This window comes from Mastigoproctus giganteus, chromosome 10 (assembly GCF_048544385.1).
Source record: "Mastigoproctus giganteus isolate SK-2022 chromosome 10, ASM4854438v1, whole genome shotgun sequence".
NCBI lineage: Eukaryota > Metazoa > Arthropoda > Arachnida > Uropygi > Thelyphonidae > Mastigoproctus > Mastigoproctus giganteus.
Genome location: NC_143584.1, coordinates 44512442 through 44531278, shown reverse-complemented (window position 1 = coordinate 44531278; position 18837 = coordinate 44512442). Strand labels below are relative to the sequence as shown.

Below are 18837 nucleotides of genomic sequence, written 5' to 3'. Positions count from 1 at the left end.
TCTTGGACAAAATGCTATTCCAGTAATGTCATACACAAAATTCTTGGGACTCATATTTGATAAAAAGCTGACCTTTCTAGATCACATCCGTCAACTTCGTACAAAGTGCACGAGAGGCCTTAATGTTCGTCGCTCTTTGTCCTCTTGTCCTACATCTTTGGGTACAAACTGATGCACCGTACTACACATTTACTGGCACTTGTGCAATCCAGACTAGATTATGGGTCCCAGGTATACAATTCAGCCAGGGAGAGTGTACTTCATTGGCTGGACCCTGTCCATCTTCGGGCTATTAGTATCACTACTACAGCATATCAAACATCTCCTGTCCAGAGCCTATACACTGAAGCAAATGAATCACCATTATCACTTTGACGTAAGCAGTTGTCTCTTCAATATGCTTTAAAACTGAAATCCCTGCGAGAGCATTCTACGTAGCCAACTGCTTTTGAGCCACAATGGGAAAGTTTGTACAATGCCCATTGGACTGCCAATCATCCTCTTGGTATTCATTTCCAAGAACTACTCAAAGAACTTAAGAAATCAAGGTTGCCCAAACATTAAAGCTGCCCCTTCCACTCTGGCATGCTCATGTTGTAGCATGTGATTTTTCTCTTAAAAACTGGGGAAAGTTGGACACTCCATTGTCTGTCTACTTGCAGCTTTATTCAGCACACAGAGCTGAACATTCTGACTTCTTGCCAGTTTACACAGATGGCTCGAAGTTGGAATTATATGTAGGATCTGCTTCTGTCTTTATAGTCACCACTATATCAGAGCAGATCCTCCCTGAATGCAGCATATTAACTGCAGAGCTGTACACTATAGAGTTAAACGTGTTTCCATCCATTCTGTACAACAGGTAACAACTTGTACTCAACCACCATGGGTTCCACCTCCTATGCCGACCTGTGACACTTACCTCTCTCAATGGGGAAAGAACATTTTACAAACATCAAATATCAAACAACTTCATGAAGCTCACACTCAAAGATACATTGACTTTTCTCCAATTTATACAGACGGCTCTAAATCAAATTTAAACGTTGGAGTGGCTGAGTGTTTCCAAATACCGTTATTTCAGCATCCCTGCCATCTGAATTTAGTATCTTCACAGCTGAATTATATGCAATCAAAGTGGTCTTGGCGCATTATAGCCTTAGATGCTAATGCGCCAATAAAATCTAAATCAACCAACCATATGCAATCAAACTAGCTTTACAAAATCTCTCTTCCTACTGTGCTTTAAAATCGGTTATTTACACTGATTCCGTCAGCTCAATCTTGACTTTATGTAACTCCTCAGATAAAGTACACCCTGTTCTAGACGAATTAAAAAGCATATTACTACAAATTGAAGAATGCCATCAACTGGTCACCTTCTACTGGATTCCAGCTCATTCTGGCATTTTGGGCAATGAACTGGCTGATAAAGCTGCAGAAAATCCAACTACCTTAGACTTAACTAATATCCCTGTTCCACCATCAGACTATGCATTAACCATTCAGGCTGCATGCCTGTCAAAATGGACAGCAATATGGCACTCTCAAATTAATAATAAACTCTTTCAATTTAAACATGATCCAAAAATTTGGTGCTCCAGTGTCTGCACATCAAGATGAGAAGTAGTCCTTTCAAGTGGCAAGAATAGGACATACTTATCTGACCCACCTTTATTTACTCACAGGGAACGACCTGCCACAGTGTCCACTTTGTAATATAAATGTGAGTATTAAACACATTCTCATTGACTGCTCTCACTACGAACAAGACAGAACGTCAACCCTGCTATCACTGGTTAATCTTGGTAGACCAATAACTTTAGAGAATCTCATTGGCGACAATGCAGATATTTCCAAATTTTTCAACTTCTTAAAGCAAACTGGACTTTTTAATCAATTCTGAATTTATGAAACTTTCTCATTTCTTTTTATAATAAATGAATAGGTGCATTATAGCCAAAGTAGCTTATGTGCCATCAAAAACCCCCTATATCAACAACAATCAGAATAGCATTAGCATTAGTAGAGGCATTTGATGCAAGAAAGCAAGCTTATGCAGCATCAGCCAAAAAAAAAAAAAAAAATAATAAAAAATAAATAAATAAATAAATAAATAAATAAAAATAACCACTTCCACTTCACCCCTCCGTTCTTTCGAAATACCTGTCCGGCTCAGCCTTAAACTTATTTAGGCTATCAACTTCCATGACAAGGGATGGAAGTCTGTTCCACCAACCAACCACCCGCTGGCTAAAGGCAAATTTCCGCAAGTCTATCCCACATCCGTCTTTCTTCAGTTTGAATTTATGCCCTCTCAGGTGATTATTCTGAGCAAGAGCAAGAATCCCATCAGCATTGAGCATGCTCAAACCATTCAAGGCTTTATACACCTATCAGATCACCTCACTTGTGCCTAGTCTCCAAACACTGTAATTTGCAAAACTTAAGCCTTTCTTTGTAAGAGCACCCCTTTGTTCCATTCACTAATCTTGTTGCCCTTCTCTGTACTCGTTCCAGCAGCTCTACATCCTTCTTGAAATGAGGCCTCCAGGCCTGTATACAGTACTCTAGGTGTGACCTGACCATTGCCTTATACAAGGGAATAATCACCTCCTTATCCCTGCTAGAAAAATTCCTATATACCATGAGCTACTCTTGCAGCCCATCTGCACTGCTCAGAGAACTTCATATCTGCCTGCACAACCACCCCCAGGTCCCTTTCATTCTCTACCACTGTCAGTGTAGTACCACAGAGTTGATACGTTGCTCTGGGGTTACTGTTTCCCATATGTAGTACTTTACATTTATCAATGTTAAACTTCATTTGCTACCTCTCAGCCCCTCTGCTCAACCTTTCCAGATCCTGTTGCAGCAGCATAGTGTCAGTAGTGTCCTTGACAACCCTGCCAATCTTCGTATCGTCTGCAAACTTGGACATTAAGCTTGATATATCATCATCAATATCATTTATAAATACAGAAAACAATAATGGACCCAATATTGTGAACCCTGAGAGACTCCACTAATAACATTAGTCCACGATGAGCAGTGTCCATTGATTACCACTCTGTCTTCTCCTCCTCAACCACCCTTTTATCCATAGCAGCAATTTGCCTCCAATGCCGGGCGCCTCCGTAGCCAGGTGGGAAGGAGCAGCAGTGCGTAGCACATGCTTCTTGATTAGACCGGGGTTCGAGCCCGTCACCACCAAATACGGAGTATGCGGAAAGGTCAAGGAATGACCACCGCATATCCCGGAGCAATATGGCCTTAGTTGCTAATGCTCCTAAAAACCAAATAACAAACAAACAAAAACAAAGCCTCCAATGCCACACTGCTCCAATTTGTGCAGCAGTCTTCCATGTGCAGCAGTATCGAAAACCTTTCTAAGATCCAAGTATATAATATCAAAGTTATTCCCTGCATCCATTTCTTTTGTGACTGCATCATAGTATCCAATCAAATTGGTCAGGCAAGACTTCCCCTTAACAAAACCATGCTGTGTCTGAGCTATAACTGAAGTGTTGTCTAGATGATCCTGCAGTGCTTCTTTAACCAGTGCCTCCATTAATTTTCCGGGAACAGAAGTTTAACTCACAGGTCTATAATTACTTGTGTCAAAGGCTGACACAAGTAATTATAGACACATTTGACACATTTGCACATCTCCAGTCCATGAGTACCTCCCCTGAGTCCAAGGAAGCTCTCATAATTATGGCTAAGGGTTTGCTTACTTCCTTTGCTGCCTCCTTTAATATAACTGGATAGATCCCATCCACCCCAGGTACCTTTCTTGTGTTTATCTTCAGCAATTTCTCCTCCACTTTACTCTCAGTTATTACAAGATTCTCTAGCTTACTGCCAGAGTTGAATACACCTCTGGCATTCCCCTCGCTGAATAACTCCTCATGTGGGAATGTCGATGCAAAATATTCATTTAGTTTGTTAGCTACCTGAGCAGGATTACTGATCATATCAACAGTTGACCCATCGATATCAAGTGGACCAATATGATTCATCCCCTTTCTTCTAGAGTTTACATAAGTAAAGAACTCTTTGCTGTTTTTCTTTGCATCCCTTGCCAAATATTTCTCGTAATCTGCCTTCGCCTGCCTAACCTCCTTTGTAACTTGGTTGCAGATCAACTTGTATCTATCATAGGCTTCTGTGTCACGTGTTAATTTATATGTATCCCATGCATTTTTCTTCTCTGCCATATGTCTCATTCGTTCATCTGACATCCATTTAGGCCTAAACCTTGAACAATTTTTCTTAGTTGGTATGTAAAGCCTAGTAACTTCCAAGATAAGTTCTTTGAATGCTTCCCATTTTGAATTTGCTGTTGGTAACATCATCAGTTGGTCCCACTGTATAGAATTTAAATACTGGCTCATTCCATCGTAGTCGCCTTTACGAAAGCAATAACCCTAATGGTAGTTACCTCCTTGAGTAAACCCCACTTCAGCACACTGTGATCACTGCCACCTAGTGGTTCATTTATCTGCAGATTCTTAATGCATCAAGAATCACTACTGATAATCAAATCAAGAGTATTACTCCCTCTAGTTGCCTCCCGAACATTACTCACCTGAGGGGATATAAATTCAAATTGAGTAAAGACAATTGTAGATTAGACAATTGTTGTATGTAAAAATGCCTTTAGCCAGCAGGTGGTTGATTGTTGAAACAAGCATCTATCTATTGTAATGGGGGTTAACAACTTAAATTAAGTTCAAGGCAGAACTAGACAAACATCTGGAGTGAATTGAATGGGTGAAATGGGAAGAGGGATTCTCATTTTTAAAACAGCAAACTTATTAATTCTGTTGGTGGGGGAAACACTGAACAAAATATAAATGTGAAACTATTAGTCACTTCCATTTTAAAATTCAAAGAACTGAAAGGCAAAAATTCAAATAAATACACATATTGGCAAAAGAAGTTATATTTTGCCAAATACACTGTGTATAAGTAACAGATATATTTAAGGTGGTCCTGTAAAGTCCTTTGCCACCAGCTTAGGCACGCCGTAGCCAGGTGGGCAGGAGCAGCACTGCGTAGCACACGCTTCTTGATTAGACCGGGGTTCGAGCCCGTGACCACCAAATACGGAGGATGCAGAAAGGTCATGGAATGAACACTGCATATCCCCGGAGCAATATGGCCTTAGTTGCTAATGCTCCTAAAAACCAAATAACAAACAAACAAACAAACAGCCACCAGCTTAATCATGCTGACCACTGTTATCTGCTTTAAATGTTAGTATTTATTACTTTTAAGATTTTGCAGAAAAAGTGATTTTGTCAGTAAATGCTTCTTGCAAAAATTTGGCATTCTGTTCTTCACAATTTTTTTTTTTCTATTTTTATTGTACAGTATTAATAATAATAACAAACTGTCATTAACGTTGCCATGAAAACTTGAATTTAAAATTTAAATTAATTAAAGATAAATAAAAATTACTGATCATATCAATGATTCATATCATAAATTCAAACAAGTACACCAACCGTTTAACTGAAATAGTTTAATACTGAAAAATAAACGATACGGTACTGTAAAATAATACTTACAAAAACTGACTAATGAAATAAAATATAATACAGGTTAAAAGCGATAAAACAATGATTGAAAATAATATTTACAAAGACTGATTTATACGTCAGTCTTTGTAAATATTATTTTCAATAATTGTTTTATCGCTTTTAACCTGTATTATATTTCATTTCATAAGTCAGTTTTTGTAAATATTATTTTACAGTACCGTATCGTTTATTTTTCAGTATTAAACTATTTCATAAACGGTTGGTGTACTTGTTTGAATTTGTGATATATATCGGGGGGTTGGGGCATAGATATTGTTTCACTGCTTTCTGCTTAAAAAAAAAAGAAAAAAAAACTCATTTCACTTATTAGCCACCTTGCTAATGGCTTTAAAAACAAATGAAAGTTTCAGCTTGTTTATTTACCTCACAGAATGCAAATTCTTTAATACATATGTGATGGTACCATTTATATTTTCAATCGGTACTTTGCTTTCTTGCTTATAAATTAATAGGAAGAGTGGGAAAAATTGCTGTGGTTGTATAAATCACCTTATTTTTATGGTTGTTATTTCTGTTGTGTATCAGTTGTAAAATTTGAAGAAGCTGCTACTGGAACATATTTAAACAAGATTATTTTCAGCTAAAACTTTGAAATTCACATCTGGCAAAAATTGCATGACTGCTGGCTCTGTATCCTCCTGGATATGGAGCCATTTATATTTTCAATTGGATTATTTTGATTTTTTTTGGAATTTTTAAATTTTTAATCAAGCAGGCAATTCTCATTGACAAAAGGATTCAGTGTGTGTGTGTTTTCCTTGTCATAATTTATTTTCATGCTTGCAATTTTTTTTAATCTTAATATATATATTTATTACATATATATTAAGTTTGTTTGTTTGTTTGTTTGATTTCAGAACCATATGATGTGCCTGAAACAGTTGATGGGGCTATTGAAGTACAAAATTTGCAAAGACATAGAAATGTTAAAATTTATTGGAAGGTAATTGTCATTATTTATGTAAATTAATTTTGTCAGATGTGGGTACTAAGACCCAAATTTCAAAGATTTCTTAGCTGGGGGTTTTATTTTTTTCCACCCCAAAAGTTGAAAGAGTGACCAGAAATTTTCTTTAGCTTAGTAAAGATACAATATAACAATGGTTATTATTTAAAAAAAATAGATATTTGTTGATAATTGATGTTATTGTTTAAGAAATATTGTTCTAACTCTGATACTGAATTTTGCATACTTCAGCGCATTCAAAATTTTACACATATTTTTCATACATTAATATTCGCTAACTGGCCAACGTATTAGGTATATCCCTATCATCCAAGACATTGACAGCTCTGTCGGAAAGTAATTATGGATACATTAGAGTAATGTGTCCATAACCAGACTATTTGATTAACAGATAACAGAACTGCAAAGGCTCAGTACGTTCTACTTTATATATCAATTAGTTATATAAGGGTACAGATATGAAAGTAATAGCTAGACCTACCAGTAAATTGCATACATTATTAAAGAAAGGTTCCTCAGATTCTTCCTTTCAACAAATGCTTGATCTTGTCTTCTATAACATTTTATGTAAAGACTACGACCTGGTTTATGTTCAATCGACTCTAGGGGATGTTGGATTTTCACGTTAAACAACATGAGGCTTTTGTATGTGCATCAAGAGCAAACGCTTCAAAGTCGGCATTCCATGCTGTGAATGAGGCACATTGCTTTCATTTTAATGAAGCCAAAATAATTAATATTCAGCACAATTCAGCACAATTATAGTAAATTACTTATTGCTGAAACACTTGGAGTGAAACTCCGTAAACACTCAATTAATATTCGTAGACTTTTTTTAATATCAGGTAATTGGTCCTATAAACACATGTGTGATGAGACTAAATTTCTCTTAAATACTTACTCAGCGATGCATTTTTTAGTTTCATTCCGTCCTGTGAACATGAAGTATCGAAAAGTTTCCGTCTAACTACATGAGGAAGAAATCTGTCTTCACGTATTTCTTATTTAGTTTTTCCTTTCTACTATGAGTAAATTTGACATAATGTGTTCCTATATTGATGGTTGCGTCACGGTTGATAGTTTTGGAGTTGGGTTGGGGACTCTATGGTGATTCTGGGTTATTAAGACGGTGTCGAAACTATTGTTATGGAACACATTAAAATGTAGGTTATTAAATTCATTGGCCCCGAGTGCCAAGTGATAGTGTATTTGTGATCTTTCTCAGTGATTGCATTCTGCTTTCTTTCCAGTGCTTTTTTCATCCTCATTTCTTTGTAAGTTGTTCTGTACTTAACAGATCCTAAGTAAGAACCCAATGAAGAAAATCACCTTTCTTTTCCTAGTACATTTATTAATTTTTGCACTAACAAAGTAACTTCTCCAGCTGCTTGGCCACTAGGTGGCACCGCTTCTGCCTCCACGTGGCAGGGCTGGAAAAAGGGAAGAAAAGCTCTCACTCCCAGGGCTAAAAGGAGCAACAGTGAACTGTGATGCATGTCTACCAATAGAGCCAACAGACTCTCGACATACTGAGACCAGCAGAATGGAAGACGATCTCAATGTTCCAAAGAGAATGAAAATGGACTCTAATAAATCAGAACCACCAGCTTTTCTGATTATACATTCCTTATTGACTCAGCCGCTAAGCCGACTCTCTCCCTTTGTCATCCAGAGGTGTCTCGAGAATGCAGTAGGTACACCGAAAATGGTAAAAATGGCTCCAGTCAGAAGATCTTTTAATTGAGACCACTCAAGCAAGGTATTCAGAATCATTACTAAAAATGTCATCTGTAAGTGAAATCCCAATCCAAGTCTCACTGCACAACACTTTGAACTCCTCAAAAGGAGTAATAAGTGAATGGGATTTATTGAACATGACCGAAGAGGAGATAGTCATGGAATTACTAGAACAGAAAGTAACTCAAGCAAGAAGAATTATGATATGGAAGGATGACAAACTTGTTCCAACAGGTAATATTATATTGACCTTTAGTACACCAAATTTTCCGACCTCAGTTAAAGCAGGCTACCTAAACTGTCATATCCGACCATACATTCCAAACCCTTTAAGATGTTTCACGTGCCAAAAGTTTGGTTACTCCCAGACAACATGCAGAGGCGAAACTACTTGTCCTAACTGCAGGTCAAAAAACCATTCACAAACAGTGTACTGCAAAGGCTCCGGAATGTCCAAATTGCAAGAATGACCATCCAGCATACTCAAAATCATGCAACCTCTGGAAAATTGAAAAAAGAATACAAAAGTATAAGATCAAGAATAAGGTCACATATCAAGAAGCAAGAAAGCAAATAAAGTCAACTATCCCAAAAACCACTTACTCTTCCGTTGCACAAAAGTGCCAAGCTGTTTCAACCCAAACTGAGGTATCAATTCCGCCCAATACATCCATTTCAGAATGGGCACGGTCTGTGCTATCAACATCTCAACCTACCACCAAACCTGTTCTAGTTGAAGAAATAAGTAATACTCCTATCACAGTTCCACCTAAAATCAAATCATGTGATAAATTTTTAATAAATCACAAAGGCAACAAGCTACTGAATTACAAAAGACAAACTCAAACAGAATGGACTCTGAAAATATAGCTACACACGATGAAACGGTCCTTGATCTTCATGCAGAAGATGATATGGAGACTGGATTTTCATCAGGTCAAACTGATGACGTAGAAGAGAGTACAGATCCCGGATGTCCCAATTTTCCTAGAAAAGATAAAACGAAATATAACCGTCAAAAGCAAACCACTCGCAAGAAACAGACAGACTCGCCTTCTCTCCTCAAACCCCAATAATGCAGAACATTGTTCATGGAATTGTAGAGGTTTACGCAGCAATACCGATGACATCTATGATTTAATCTCCCGGTATGGTCCTGTAGCCATTTGCATACAAGAGACTAATCTAACTCCACAAGAACTCCATCAATCAGAAATTTTACATTTTACAGAAAAGATAGAAACTCTTCACTATCCACGTGTGGAGGCATCGCGATTCTAGTTGACTGTAAAATATCTTCTAGAAACATTCCGCTTCAGACCCACTTAGAAGCTGTTGCTGTACGTGTATCAGTTAGGCAAGTTCTAACTCTAGTATCTCTGTACCTTCCACCTAACAAGATGTGCATGTTTAAAGAACTAGAAGACCTCATAAGACAAATACCACCACCTTTTTGTATCCTTGGTGACTTCAATGCGCATTATCCATTGTGGGAATCAGACCACATGGACAATAAAGGACACTTGATCGATACGATACTAGACCAACTGAATCTAACATTACTGAAAACTGGTGAAAAATACTTATACTCACCTTCCCACTGGATCTATGTCAGCAATTGATTTAACTCTCTGTTCCCCCATATTATATATCCCAGTATAGAATGGACAGTTTTAAACGACCCACACAATAGTGATCACTTCCCAATCATATGCAGAATCCAAACGCTTCAAACACCATACCCTGATAATCGCTCAAAATGGAAATTCTCCAAAGCAGATTGGGAAAAGTTTTAAACCCGTCTTTTCTTTTGATAGCCAGTTGATCAGACTACAACCCATTGATGATGTCACAGAGCATATTTCCAGGCAAATACTGACCATGGCCTCCGAAGCAGTATCTCAAGCCTCTACATATAAACACAAAAACCTTAAACACTGGTGGAATGAAACTTGTACCAATGCCAAAAAGGAAAAAAAAATAAAGCTTGGATCCTGTTCCGGAAGTTCCCACCTACTAGCAACCTAATTTAATATAAAAGGCTCAAGTCAAAAGCTAGACAAATTAGAATAAAAGCCAAAAAGGAATCGTGGATATAGTTTGCCTCCACTATTACAAAGGATACTAGCAGTCATCTCATCTGGAAAACGATTCGGCAATTAAATGGGAAATATCCACCTTTTCCTTCTCCCCTCTTAATCAAAAATGGACAGGAAATCTCTTCTGAAGAAGAAATAGCTAACACCCTTGCAGAGAATTTCCACCAAACATCTGCCACGTCAGCATATGACAAATCCTTTCTTAAAATCAAAGCTTTGGCTGAAAGGTACAAAATAAAATTCCATACTACCCAATATATTGCCTATAATCAACCGTTTAACCTATTTGAACTGCAAACAGCATTAAATAGATCAGGTCCAGCTGCACCCTACAGTGCAGCTGGACCTGATGGTATATATCATGTAATGCTGAAACATATAAACAGTACGACCTTGAATTACTATCAATGTTCTATAATCGGATTTTTCTTGAAGGTACATATCCATCTTCCTGGCATCATTCCATCATTTTAGCCTTTCCTAAACCAGGAAAAGATCACTCACTTCCAGAAAATTACCGACCTATTTCTCTAACCAGCTGCCTAAGTAAAATCCTAGAAAGAATGATACACAGACGGCTTACCCGGGTTCTTGAAACTGAAGCACTGATGAACAACAATCAGTTTGGTTTCCGACAAAACAGAGCCACTTTGGATCTAATGGTGAAAGCCGAGACTAACATCCTCAATGCTTATGTCAAAAATGAACATCTTGTAATGATATGTCTCTATATAGAAAAGGCTTTCGACACTACCTGGAGGTATGGTATATTGAGAGAACTTCATTCCATAGGATTGTGAGGGCACTTACCAGAATTCATTAGAAATTTTCTTCAACACAGAACCTTTCAGGTCTGCTACCAATCTATACTTTCTCTGTCCTACACTCAAGAAAAAGGTGTCCCACAAGGATCGGTACTGAGCTCTACCCTTTTTTCACCTAGACTGAGCACCATAACACACAACATCCCCAATATTGTAGAACTATATATATGTATGCTGATGATCTTACTATATCTTGCCATTCACAAAATATTCATACTATTGAAAGACAGCTGCAATTCTCCATAAATATGTTGGAAACAATGGCAGTGCAGAATGGATATCGTTTATCAGAACAAAAAACAATTGCAGTTCACTTCTGCAAAAAGCGTAAGCTACACCCAGAACCGGAACTCAGATTAAAAAACCATTTGATCACTCTCACTGGTAATCTTCGTTTCCTAGGCTTAATATTGGACACCAAACTGAACTTTGTTTCACATTCACATACCTCCGAAATGTTTGTCTAAAGAAACTTAATATACTTAGGTCCATTTCTGCTGTGACGTGGGGAGCTGATAGATACACTCTATTACATTTGTATCGTGCTATTATGAGATCTCATTTAGACAATGGTGCTATTGTATATCATTCAGCTAGGAAAAGTGCATTAATCAGACTTAATACCGTCCAACACATTACCCTTTGTACTGCTCTCAGTGCATTTAGAACATCCCCTGTTCACAGTCTGTATGTAGAGGCACATGAACCTCCACTTCACCTTAGAAGGAAAATGTTGCTTCTAAATTATGCAGCTAAAATTCAAAGCCTTCCAGACTTCCTGATACCTTGAGATGTTATAAGTGGCAAAAGTATGGCCACTCTCAAATGGCATGTAGAGGAAACCCAGTTTGTCCCAACTGTGGGTCCACCGATCACACTCAGAATGATTGTTCGGCAACAGAAATGATCTGCCCTAACTGTAAAAAGCAACCATCCTGCTTATTCTAGGACATGCGACAGGTGGAAAACTGAGAAGAAAATTGTGAAGTACAAGATTGAAAATAAAGTAAGCTTTGAAGAAGCGAGGAAATTAATTGGTCCCTGTATTACTAAACGTATTATGCATACTAAACGTATCAAACGTATTAATTGGTCCCTGTATTACTAAACGTACATATGCCAGTGTTTTGCAAAAATATCAATCAGTGGCCACCCAAACTGATATTATAGTCCCTTCAAACACCTCAATCTCTGACTGGGCACTAACTGTTCTCTCCCAGAAACAGTCCAGTACCCCTAAGCAGTTGAACCAGGCAAGCAATACTGCTCTTACTGTTCCAGTGAAATCTCCTCCTCCAATGATTGCTGCTACATCAAATAATCAAGGTTCAAACATAAAAAAGAATATTGAGGACACATCCATAGATACAATTGACTTGTCCAGACAGGAAGACCCAATCTTAGAAATATATGTGGAAGAAGATATGGACACCAGTCGACCATTCTCCAAAAAAAGACAAACCGAAGCCTGAATGCCATAAACCAGTCACATTAAAAAAAAAAAAAAAAAACAGTCGGATACAGCTTCTTTTATTAAACCCCAATAATGCATTATATTCTGCAATGGAATTGTAGAGGATTTCGTAGCAACTTTAATGATATTTAATACTTAATTAACCGCTACTCTCCAGTTGGTTTCTGTCTACAGAAAATATATCTAACTTCTCAAATTTTTACCAGCACAAAGAACTTATTCTATCTATCGACGGCGCCTCCGTAGCCAGGTGGGAAGGAGCAGCAGTGCGTAGCACACGCTTCTTGATTAGACCGGGGTTCGAGCCCGTCACCACCAAATATACGGAGGATGCGGAAAGGTCAGGGAATGACCACTGCATATCCCGGAGCAATATGGCCTTAGTTGCTAATGCTCCTAAAAACCAAATAACAAATAACTATCTATCGACATGATCATAATACTTCAACTTCTGCCATGGAGGGGGGGGGTGGTCATCTTGGTCAGCTCAAAGATCCCAACCAAGCAAATTGTTTGGGAAATTGAAGTTGTTGCTGTACGTTTGATAACCCAGATTGAGTTAACATTAGTATCAATTTATCTCCCACGAAGTCATACCTTCTCTTACCAAGATCTTGAAAACCTGCTAATACAGCTACCTTCCCCTGTCTGTCTCTTGGGGGATTTTGATGGCCACCACCCATTATGGGGATCTACTAAATTGGACGGGCATGGCCGACTGATTGAAACCTTTGTAGATAAGCAAAACCTTACCATTCTTAATACTGGTGCACTTACTCACATACAATTACCAACTGGACAAACTTCTGCAATCAATCTCTCAATATGCTTCCTGATTCTGTTTCCAATTGTGGAATGGACTTTTATGGATGATCCCATGGGCAGTGACCATTTTCCAATTATTTGTGATCTGCTTACTGCACAACCACCATTAGCCAAACCCTGCAGTAAATGGAAGTTCTCTTGAGCCAACTGGATCAAATTTCAGTCAGCTGTCACTCTGGACGAGAAATTTATACGAACACAGTCAATAGATGAAGCCACAGATTATATCACTTCACACCTATCTGCAGCTAAATGTTCAATTCCATTGTTGAATCCTCAGTCTCAATGGCACCTTAACTATTGGTGGAATGAAGAATGCACAAAATGCAAAGAAGTTAAAAAATAAAGCATGGAATTTATTTAGGAGATCCCCAACCACAGCTTAATCTTATTAACTACAAGAAATTAAGGGCCAAAGGATGTCTCATTCAGAGGCAAGCCAAGAAGAATTCTTGGATTCAGTTTGCATCTACCATAAATAGAAACACTAACTCCACGTTAGTATGGAAGAAAATTAGGCAGATTTCTGGCAAATTTCCAACCATCCCTTCACCAATTCTTTCCTCTGCCATTTAGTTTACTGCGGTCCAAAATTGATCAGGATGACTGGAATGCCTTTCAGCATCTGGCAAATCTTGACATCGCTACAGTCCGTCAGGAGGCCCATCAATGATGCAGTCATGTATGTCACAGAAACGATTGTCCAAGCAGCTGCAATTGCAATCCCAAAAGCATCCAGCAGGTTCTCACTATTTCCCAAACCTTGGTGGAATTCAGAATGCACATCAGCGAAAAAAGCACAAAACAAAGCTTGGGGGATATTCCGCCAACTAGAAATTTAATATCATTTTCACGTTATGTCCGATGTCTGAGCCAAAAGAAATCTTGGATCTGCTTTACATCATTTATAACTCAGGTGGCTAGCTCAAAAGTAATCTGGGATAAGATCCGGAAATGAAGGGGAAATATTCACCAAGCCCTTCAGTGATCCTCGAGGAGAATGGATGTCCAATTGCAGATCGAACTGCAGTTGCAAACGCTCTGGGGGAAACTTTTGCAAAAACCTCTGTAATAACATTATTCCCCTCAGTTTTTGGCCCTGAAATAGAAATATCCATTAAACTTCTCTTCAAATGAGCTTGAACCATATAACAAGCCCTTTACACAGGGAGAGTTAAATTCAGCACCATTTCTCACGTGTGCAAGTGCTCTCGGGCCAGATGACATCCACTACAAAATGATAAGCACCTCTCACCACAATCTAAGGATCACCTTTTAATTTTATTTAATAGAATTTTTCTTAATAAACAATTTCCGGATTCCTGGTGAAAGGCAATCGTTCTTGCCTTCCCAAAACCAGGAAAGGATCCTAGAAATCCAAGTAACTATCGTCCTATTGCTCTGACAAGCTGTTTGTTCAAGGCCCTGGTAAGAATGGTTATTTCTTGCCTAGTATGGTATTTAGAGATGGTCTGCTTTCCAGGACACAGTGCGGCCGAAGAAACAGATCCACTTAGGATCATTTAATCCGACTTGAAACACATTCGTGACACTTTTATTAAATCTAAGCAACTGATAGCAGTTTTCTTTGATATTTAAAAAGCCTACAACACAGTCTGGTGATTTGACATATCTAAAGACCTCTATAACTTTGGTCTTAGAGGTAACCTACCTCTTTTTATTAAAAACTTTCTCACGAATCATCAATTTCAAGTCAATTTAGGATCCACACTCTCTCGAGTATTTTGTCAGGACGAGGGAGTCCCACAAGGATCCGTTCTAAGTGTCACGTTTTTCGCAATCAAAATAAACTATTATAGAACAACTTCTGCCTACAGTAAACAATGCCCTCTGTGTTGACGATTTTGCTTTATTTTGTCATTTATGCAATATGAGCGTCATTGAAGGGCAACTGCAAAAAAACATTGATCACCTTACATTCTGGTCATTGGCTAATGGGTTCAGATTTTCATCACAGAAAACTGTTTGTGTTCACTTCTGTTGCAAACGTAATCTGCATCCTGACCCAGAATTAAGGCTTGGGCAAAACAACATCCCAGTTGTAGTAGAAGTCAAATTCCTTGGGCTTATTTTCAACAAGAAGCTGACATTTCTACATGTTCATCGACTTAGGACAAGATGTGTTAAGGGGTTTAACTTCATGGAATGCAGATTGTTCTACCGAGCCCTTGTCCATTCCAAACTTGATTATGGGTCTCAGGTTTATGGATCTGCTAAAGATAGTGTACTTCAGTGGTTAGATCCAGTCCACCATTGGGCCATTCAGACAGCCACTGGTGAATTTCGCACATCTCCTGTCCAAAGCCTTTACGTTGAAGCAAATGAACCATCTCTATCTCTTTGATGTAAGCAGTTGTCTTTAGTGCGGCTTTAAATTGAAATCCCTGCATGATCATCGCACGTGGGCATCTGTTTTCGAGCCACTTTGGGAAAACCTCTACAACACCCGTCAGACTGCCAACAAACGTTTTGGTATTCACATCCAAGGACTGTTAAATGAACTAAACATATGGTAGACAACATTGCCCAGTTGCCAAGGCAATTCCTTCCACCCTGGTTTGCCCATCTCCCAACTTGTGACTTCTCCCTTAAGATATGGGAGAAGGCTATTAAGCCGCCATCTGTCTACCAGCAACTCTTTGTATCACATGTAAAGCAGTATTCTGACTTTCTGCCAGTCTATACAGACAGCTCAAAGTCAGAATGTTATGTGGGATCTGCTGTTGTGTTTCCTCACAAAACATTATCCAATAAGATCCCACAAGAAAGTAGTATTTATACTGCAGAGTTGCATGCAATTGAAACAGCCCTTGATCACATTAAAAATAGCGATTACCTTCGGTAATCGCTATTTTTAATTATATAGTGACTCATCAAGCATGTTACAGACTCTATTATTGATGAGGTATAACCCTCACCTGGTCCTCTCCCAGATCCAGCAGATGCTTTTTTTTCTCTCGCTGAATCAGAATTTGACATTCGCTTCTGCTGGATCCCAAGGCACATTGGGATTCTGGAAAATGAATTAGCTGATACTGCCACCAAATCAGCCATTTCCCTGGATAATCAGTGCTTGTCCATCTCTTATACAGACTACAGGCAAATAATACGATCTAATTTATATTCCCAATGGCAAGAATTTTTGCACGGACAGGCCACAAACAAACTACATAACATTAAGCTTGTAATCACGCAATGGCAGTCCAGTCTACACAGGGTCTGAAAACAGGAAGTTGTTCTTGCTCAGCTCCGCATAAGTCATAGTCATCTAACACTGCTTTTTTGCTGAGGGTGGATGGACTCGCCTATGTGTATGAATGAAGTGGCTGATCCTAATTATTTGTGGCTTGTGGAGAGGCAAGACATTGTTTTGATAAATTGTGAGGGATGTTAAATGTATAATCTCATGCATTGTAATGAAGGATTATTTGCCAAATTTCTGTATTATAATAGCTGCTGTTATTTACTTTGTATATGAATCAGTAATAAACTTTCAGATAAGAAAGTGGATGTGTTATTTACAACAGAGTGAATTTTTTCAATTCATACTTCTTTTTTTTTTTTTAATATAGCCTGTATCTAGAAGAAACTGGAATGGTAAAGAATTCACTTATAGAGTGCATGTGATCCGTACTCACATTCCAAGAGTGAAGCGATTGTCAGATAATGAAACAAAGATTTCTGGAAACAACTTCTTTGCCAGTTTTTCTATGGAATTAAATAGTGCTTATAAGATTTTTATTTATTCACAAAATGCAGAAGGAAGGTCTGATAATTCATCCTCAATTTTTATCAATAAAGAGTCAAAAAGTAAGCCAAAGAAATTTTGCAATTAATAATGAAATTTAATGTGCATATATATAATTTTTATTGATTATTGATTCCCAGATGTTGGTTGTCACAGTGAAAATGGTTGCGGGACTTATGTCCGAACCATCCATATGGGATACATGCTGCTGGAGAATCCCAGTCTCTGCCTTGCAGACATCCCCTAGACTGGCTGCCCAGAATTCGAGACTTTTCCTGACATTCCTCCTTTTTCAGATGCTCTCCCAGGTCTACAAACTCGATGCTGATCCTGACAAATTCACATATGATAAAAATATAGAAAGAGGGTGCTTTCCATGCAATGACATCAATTGACTGTTTTTTTTTTTTTTTTTTTTTTAACTTCACTTCCTGTATATCGTTGTTAACTACTGGCCTGCGTCCCATGACAGGTCAATTGCAACATTAAGTGCTCTGTAACCATCTTTATTCTCTTGTTGCAATAAAGTCTCTCTCTCTCTCTCTCTCTCTCTCTCTCTTTCTTTCCCCCCCCCCCACACACACACTCCCAGGACAGATGTTCTGAATCTGTCCTGGGGAGGAGAAAGAGGAGTAGCAGCAATTCTAGTTCATAGAAACCTACCATCCAAATCTGTTCAGCTTTGCATCACTCTAGAAGCAGTAATCATTTGCATTGTTCTTGGCATTACATTCACTATTGTCTCTATTTATATTCCACCAAACGTTTCATGTTTTGCTGCAGAACTTGATGATTTACTAAACCAACTGCCCCAACCTGTATGCCTTCTAGGTGATCTAAATGCTCATCATCCTTTGTGGGGTTCCGCGAACATGGATCGGAGAGGGCGAATGATTGAAACTGTACTCGATAATCATAAAAAGCCGACTGGGCTAGCCGGGTGGGTAAAGTGCCTGCCTGGCAACCCAAAGGTCGTGGGTTTGAATCCCGCCTCGGGCTTAGATCAAAGTACTGTAAAAACCTTGGGAGGTGCATTGTGGCCACAGAAGCCGATGCGCCAACAACTACAAAAAAAAAAAAAAAACACACATATCCACCTGCCTACAGGATCAAGCTCTGCTCTTGACCTGTCCATATGCTCCTCATCCATTTATCCTAGCCTTGAGTGGACAGTATTAACTAACCTTCACAACAGTGATCACTTTCCCATAATTTGCAAAATACAGACAGATACAAACTATGCCTCCAACAAACGAATTACGTGGAATTTCCACCAAGCAGACTGGGAACAGTTTTCTAGTACCATCCAATTTGATAGCCATCTGATACTTACTACATCTATTAATAATGCCGCTAGGTATATAGTAGAACTACTACTTGGAACTGCTGTCACTGTAATACCGAAATCAAATATTACCAAACAAAGATATAATGGTTGGTGGACAAGAGATTACTTTCTTGCCAAAAAGAAAACAAAATAAAGCTTGGAACATTTTCGTCGAAATGCTACTAAACCAACTGCCTTATGATTTA

The 18837-nt window shown here is 38.4% G+C and overlaps 1 protein-coding gene across 2 annotated transcripts in view; it reads left to right on the top strand.

Annotated features, from left to right (window-relative positions):
• LOC150079006 (cytokine receptor-like) overlaps positions 1-18837 on the top strand; it is a 453754-nt gene that overhangs the window by 291301 nt on the left and 143616 nt on the right. For both annotated transcript variants that reach the window (XM_090383341.1, XM_090383340.1), the window contains exons 8-9: positions 6467-6552; positions 17129-17366. In XM_090383341.1, coding sequence (XP_090239467.1) covers positions 6467-6552; positions 17129-17366 — 324 coding nt within the window. The remainder of the gene's footprint in view (positions 1-6466; positions 6553-17128; positions 17367-18837) is intronic.